Here is a 6768-nt window from a genome sequence, read left to right on the forward strand (position 1 = left end):
TTTCTCTTTTCTTTTTTTTCTTTTAAAAAATATGTGCCCACATTTTTTCACCCACTGATATTTACCCATATAGAAATGGCAAGAGTCCCCTAACTGCATCCGGTCATTTCCTCCAGAAGGCTCTCACCGTGAAAACCCCGCAACAAATAAATGTGCAGGATTTTCTCCTGCTCGTCTGTGTCCATTTAATTCTCAGGCTCAGTGAGAAACGCCTGAAACGGGGCAGATCAAAATCCCCCGAGGGTGGCAGCATCATTTTCAACAGAAGACACCAGTCCTTGAATTCAATGCTCATTTTATTCCTCTTAAGTAAAGCAATGCAAAAGTCACCAGGGCCATAAGCTTAACTAAACTGAACTGCAAGGCAGAAGCCCAGAGCGGGAGTTTTAGAAGTTTATGGATCCCCTGCACATCACCGTCTTCCACACCTCCTTGTGGAGAAGGTGTGTTAGCAGGAGCATGCAAAGAAAGAAACGGGGGGGGGGGGGGGGGGGGGGGGGGGGGGAGTGGGGGTTCTAGCAGGAGGCACTGGAGTAGGGGGTTTTCCAGCTGCTCTTCTGTAAACTGACCATCAGCAAGGCGAGTCTTTGATGATTTTAAGAGGGTTACCATCCTCCCTGCAATGTGAACAACCATACACACTGTATCAGTGCCTACCACGCTGAAACCAGGTCAACTGTTTTGCATTTTAAAGTCCTATGGCCTTTATCCTTTATGCATTAAATTCCTTTCAGGGCTACATTTACTTGGTCACTTTTTAAGGTTAATCCAGAAAACACAAAGGGTAAAGATCTCCTCTCCCCACCCCACCCCCCACCACCCCCTACCCCTACCACCCCCACCACCCCCACCCCCGCAGTTTAACCCCCTCAACTCTAATGCCTTCAAACCATTTCAAGAAGACCTAGATTGCTCAGTGGAAGCTGAGCTGGGAGAATGGACTCTCCCAACAAAGGTGGTGTGTTGCACAGAGAGAGTCAGGTACCACACACCTAATACTTAGCATTTTCTGAAGTATATGTAGTAAGTCTTACCTGCCAGCTGGTAAATATAGGGTGTGCAGATCACCTGCATGCCCCTCTAAAGCTAAAAGTAAATATAATTTTCTGCAGAACTTAACTATTAACTATAGTCTTATTTGTGCGTGTGTGTATATATATGTAGGTATAGTGCTGAGGACTGAACTAATGGCTTTAGCATCCTAGGCAAGTTCTCTGCCACTGAGCTATGCCCCTAAATATGCAAAATGTTCTTCCCCCAGTTGTCAAGATTGATCCCAGGGCCACATGCACTCTAGGCAAACGTTCTACTGCGGGGCTGCTCTCCGTCTCCACTACACTCTTTTTCTGTTTGTCTGTTTTGTTTTTTTGAGACAAGGTTTCTCTGTGCAGTTTTGGTGCCTGTCCTTGAGCTTGCTCTGTAGACCAGGCTGGCCTCGAACTCACAGAGATCGGCCTGGCTCTGCCTCCCGAGTGCTGGGATTAAAGGCATGAGCCATCGCTGCCCAGCTCTATTATACTCTTAGTTTGGAAAAAGCACATTGAGATGGTGACATCGGCCATCTGCTGCCTTACAGTTGACCAATCACAAGCTTTAGTCTCTAGCTTTGACTGGAACATGGACTACAGATTTGACATCTTTTTTTTTTTTTTTTTTGTTTTTGTTTTTGTTTTTCGAGACAGGGTTTCTCTGTGTAGCTTTGCGCCTTTCCTGGAACTCGCTTTGGAGACCAGGCTGGCCTGGAACTCACAGAGATCCGCCTGGCTCTGCCTCCCGAGTGCTGGGATTAAAGGCGTGCGCCACCACCGCCCGGCTGACATCTTTTAAATGTCTGTATAAAAACCAAAAACAGCCGGGCGGTGGTGGCGCACGCCTTTAATCCCAGCACTCGGGAGGCAGAGGCAGGCGGATCTTTGTGAGTTTGAGGCCAGCCTGGTCTACAGAGCGAGCGAGATCCAGGAACGGCGCAAAGCTACACAGAGAAACCCTGTCTCGAAAAACAAAACAAAACAAAACAAACAAACAAACAAAAAAAAACAATTTAAGTCACATTTGACTCCTACATCCCAGAAAGGAGTTACTACCTCCAGCCACCAAAATTAAAGAAAAGGCAAGAAAACTTGACTGGTACACAACTGTGAGACTGTGTGACCTGAGGCTGGTAGTTGTTGCTCTTGTGGAGAACCTCAAATCTGATTCCAATCGCAACTATTTGTAACTCCTGTTCCAGGGGATCCAACTCCCTCTTCTGACCTCTGTGGGCACCAGATACACATGTTGTGCCTATGCGTACACATGCAGGCAAAACACTCACACACATAAATAATAATAAATCTAAAAAGAAAATGTTTTTAATACTGGACCTAATCTTCATGCACAGAGTACATTCATTCCCATAAGTGTTCATGTCGCTTCCACACACGGGGCTCAGGTTCCTGGGGCATGCTGGGTAGTCATAATGATCACAGTTTGGCTACAAAAGAGAAAAGTAGAGAAACAAGAGAATGACTTGAGACGCACCCAACAATATCCCAACTTTCCCTAAATTTCATAGACATATCCTAAATAAATATTTGTTTTCCCCTGCCTCCCCCATCAAAAAATTGAGTTTGGAATGTAAAAATCAGATGCAATGGTTCAAAATACAATTACAAAGAGAAGGAAGAAAAAAAAAAGACCCCAGAGACAGGCATGGTTCAAACCTGTAATTCAGTACTTCGGAAGCTGAGGTAAGAGGATTGCCTCCAGTGTGAGGCCAGCCTGGGCTATGTAGTAAGTTCTAGGCTAGCCTGGAAAGCACAAACTAGACTTTGTCTCAAAACAAAACAAATAAACCAGAGCTCAGCATGGTACCATTTGAACTAAGCCCAGCATTTGGAAGGCAGAAGCAGGCGGATCAGGTGTTCACCATCACACCCTTTACATCCAGTTGAGGCCAGCCTGGGCTACACGAGGCCTTATCTGGAAAACATCTCGATACACTCTAAAACACAGTGAGAACTTGGACATTTAGTAAGCCTCATCTTGATATCCCAACCCCCACCATTTCTTACCTAATTCAGTGATAGTTTGGAGAAGGGAGGTATTATTTATTTTAAGACAGGGTTTCACTATTGGCCTGGAACATACTATGTAAACCAGGCTGGCCTCACAGATTTACCTGCCTCTGCCCTCCTAAGTGCTGGAACTAAAAGAATTCATACCATACCTAGAAGCTAGAGGTTCGTTGTTGTTGTTGTTGTTGTTAAAGCAATGTCTTCTAGCAAGCCTTTCTAAAGTATTTGATATTGCTCTCACACAAATAGTTTTACTTCATTACTCATGTTTCCATGAGACCCTTGAGTGTTACAAAGACTGTAACTCCAGCTGGGGATCTGCAGTGACGAGGACTGAACCAGAGCTGCAGGCACACTAGGCAAGTGCCCAACCTCTGAGTTATACCCCTTGTCTAAATTAGGGTTTCTATTGCTGTGCAGAGACACCATGACCGCGGCAACCCTTAGAAAGGAAAACATTTCACTGGGGTGGCTCACTTACAGTTCAGAGGTTCAGTCCATATCATCATGGTGGGACATGGCGGAGTGACATGGTGCTGGAGAAGTAGGTGAGAGTCCTACATCTCACAGGCCACAGAAAGTGGTCTGTCTCACTGGGCATGGCTTGAGCATATGAGACCTCAAAGACCGCCTCCACAGTGATACACTTCCTCCAACAAGACCACACCTACTCCAACAAGACCACACCTCCTCCAACAAGACCACACCTACTCCAACAAGGCCACACCTACTCCAACAAGACCACACCTCCTCCAACAAGACCACACCTCCTCCAACAAGGCCACACCTCCTAATAGCGCCACTCCTTTTGGGGGCCATTTTCTTTCAAATTACCACATCCCTATAGGAAGCATACACTTAATTGAGAAGCATGACATCCTAGCATTCACCAGGTCCTGAGTCTGAGCCTCAACAACCTCACCCCCAGCCCAAGAGTCTAGAACACTAAGCCCAGTGTGGTGCTGCACACCTGGGGTCCTGGCACCCTGTCTCCAGCCTGACAAAACAAAGCAAAATCTCTCAGCTGATGGGACATTCGAAGGTTCTGTGCCACGCAGGAGAACAGTCTCAGCCAGCCAGCAAGGGATGACTATGCCGTGGAAAGTGTGAGACACAGATCGGGTCATTTACCTGTTTAGGCAGAGAGTGGTTATAAACATTTTCCATCAGCTACCCTAAGGCAATGGTCCTCCCCCTTATCTCAGAGACTGCTGCCTCCAAAGCCAGCCCAGGAAGCCGATAATCCTTCTAACAGTTCAGCCCCAAGGGGCCAGGTCTCAATTAAGAATTGTCAGCTTCCCTAACGTAGGTCCTAGATTCCAGATGAGGGCCAACCAAGTGTAATCGTGTGTGTGCACCCGTACCTAAAGTTTCCCTTGCTGATAGCGTGTACCAGGCCACACCTGAAGACTCCTGCTCCAGGCTGACACTTTCCCATGCCTCTGCCAGCCAGTGAGTCTCTACCCAAACGAAAATGATGGTGGCAGACCCCTTGATAACAGCAGTTCTCAATAAACTGTCTCGTTTGATTTTCATTTCTGCCCACAGAATTTAATAGGAGAAAATATGTGAAGTGTGGAGCCTTCAAAGATTGAGCTGTTCTCAACTGAAATGCACACTTTTAGCCGACACTGTGGTTTATATCTGGAATCCTAGTATTCAGGAGACAGAGGCAGAGGGATAACTGAGAAAAACAGATACTCATTTATCTGTGTCAAGGGAACTGCATGAAATGCTGGCTTACAAAACACTTCACGGTTTCTTACATTGTAAGTTTGGCCTGAAAATGGCTCCACGCTTTGCGGTACGAGAAGAAACAGTCCCCGCAGTTCATACTTACTGTTCTGAGTTCTGATGGCTGAACTATGTGGGAGTTGGAAGAGTCGAAAGAGTCGGAGGAGACTGCAAGGAGAGAGAACACTGGCGTTGTATACATGACGAAGGTAAATTGTTCACAAGAGAGCCTTAAAACCCAGTTTGTAGGCTGGAGCACAGCAGAAGATGCCCTAAGCCAACCTCTGGCCCCCATGTGAGCATTTTCAGACAAGCGCATCTGCACGCAAGTAAAACACATGGGGGATGGGGTGGGGGTGTCCAGGCTGGGGAGGTAGCTCAAGGAGTGAAGGGCTTGCTGTGAACTGAGTTCTGATCCTCAGCATCCAGGGCTGGCCGTGATGGCTTTGGTCTGCAACGGCCAGCACGGGGAGAGGCTCAGACAGGTGGATACCAAGTATTACCGGCCAGCCAGTCTAGCAGAAATGGCAAGCACCAGGTTCATCAGAGACCCCGTGTCAAAAGTAAGGTGGAGAGCCATACAAGACAACCAGCATTGACCTCTAGGCTCTAGATGCCCACAACACATACACACACACACACACACACACACACACACACACACACACACACACTCATGTACGCACACTTAAAACACAAAAGAACAAAACCAAAAGGTTTGAGTTTTATCCACACGTGACTTTCCTTCTGATGTGCTTCTCCGTGCCTTTTTAAAAAGAGCTTCCAGTATTTCTTCTCGGAACTTTTTTGTTTGTTTTTTTGTTTTTGTTTTTTTTTGAGACAGGGTTTCTCTGTGTAGCCCTGGCTGTCCTGGAATGCACTCTGTAGACCAGGCTGGCCTGGAACTCAGAGATCCACCTGCCTCTGCCTCCCAAGTGCTGGGATTAAAGGCATGTGCCATCACCACCCAGCTGGATTTAATTTGTGAGCTCACAAAACCCAGGTTGGTCTTGAACTGGCTATTTTGCCGGGGTTGCCTTGAAAGCATGAATCCTCTTGCCTATGCTTCCTAAGTGCTGAGATTACAGACGTAAGCCAAGTATGCCAAACTCAGTAAACACAAAACTTAGCCTAGGTATTAGGATTTCAACTCTGCTTTCCCATAGACGTCAAGTCCGTCCGCAGGAAGGTCTCGTGGGCCTTCCACGTCTAGCACACCTCCTGCCAGGCTCAACGGGGCCGTGGATACAAATCCAACCGCCTATCTGGAGTCCAGAAAAATCTGCTTAGGAGAGGAAGAGCAGGTGGCTGGGTGATATCTAGGAGCTGGGATCGAAGCCCCAACTGGAGCATCCAAGGGTGCCGGCCCGCATTCAGCTTTCATTCCCTCCGCTGCCCACCCGGCCGGCAAAACCGCCAGTAACGGCACGAATCCGCAGCTCAAGCATGGCAGGCCAGTGCTCTCTCGTATCTGAGCTGGTTCCCCCTTCACCGCTCCCAGACACCAGACCCGTGTGAGCATCACCTGCGACGTCCCCGGCCAGGAACAACAGCACCAATTGCAGCATCACCAGAGCCATCCTCCCGGCTCTGCTGGAAGGCTCTGGAGCAGCGGTCAATGAGTTACCCGCGGGCACCAGGGCACCACGCGGGGTGCGAAGGGGAGGGGCGGAGGGCGGGCTGGAGGCTAGGTAGACCAGGAGGAGAAGGGGGAGAGAAGGAGGGACAGGAGGAGCAAGAGGGGATGAAGGAGAAGAGGGAGGTTTGGGGAGGGATGGGGGGAGGCACACCACCTGTCCACACCCGCAAACCTTCCAGATTTCTAGGCAACAAAGCTCTCCACAAAGTCCACACAAAGCGAACCACGTCCCCAAACCTCCACCAACCGATACACGACCCCGTCACTTCTCCAGTGCCATACACCCCACCGGGCCCTCACAGGCCACACACAACCCCACACCTGAACTCTCCACAAACC

General features: G+C 48.5%; 1 protein-coding gene across 1 annotated transcript; it reads right to left on the reverse strand.

The window, feature by feature from the left end:
• Positions 1-571: 571 nt before the first annotated feature.
• Positions 572-6358, reverse strand: Spink2 (serine peptidase inhibitor Kazal type 2). Its single transcript, XM_052735915.1, has 4 exons — positions 6316-6358; positions 4897-4958; positions 2364-2473; positions 572-617 (listed from the first exon to the last, which is right to left on the reverse strand). Exons 1-4 carry the CDS (start codon positions 6356-6358, stop codon positions 572-574), a joined length of 261 nt encoding a protein of 86 aa, XP_052591875.1.
• Between the last annotated feature and the right edge of the window lie 410 nt (positions 6359-6768).

Source organism: Peromyscus californicus, unplaced genomic scaffold (assembly GCF_007827085.1).
Source record: "Peromyscus californicus insignis strain IS unplaced genomic scaffold, ASM782708v3 Scaffold_13__1_contigs__length_99412109, whole genome shotgun sequence".
Taxonomy (NCBI): Eukaryota; Metazoa; Chordata; class Mammalia; order Rodentia; family Cricetidae; genus Peromyscus; species Peromyscus californicus.

Bases quoted from the DNA above. Each gene is read 5' to 3' on its own strand.
- Spink2 (XM_052735915.1), bottom strand. From the start codon at position 6,358: ATGCTGCAATTGGTGCTGTTGTTCCTGGCCGGGGACGTCGCAG. The intron at 4,959-6,315 runs GTGATGCTCACA...CTCTCCTTGCAG, and splicing joins CCTGGCCGGGGACGTCGCAG to TCTCCTCCGACTCTTTCGAC. The intron at 618-2,363 runs GTCCAGTATTAA...TTCACATTGCAG, and splicing joins ACTCTGTGCATGAAGATTAG to GGAGGATGGTAACCCTCTTA.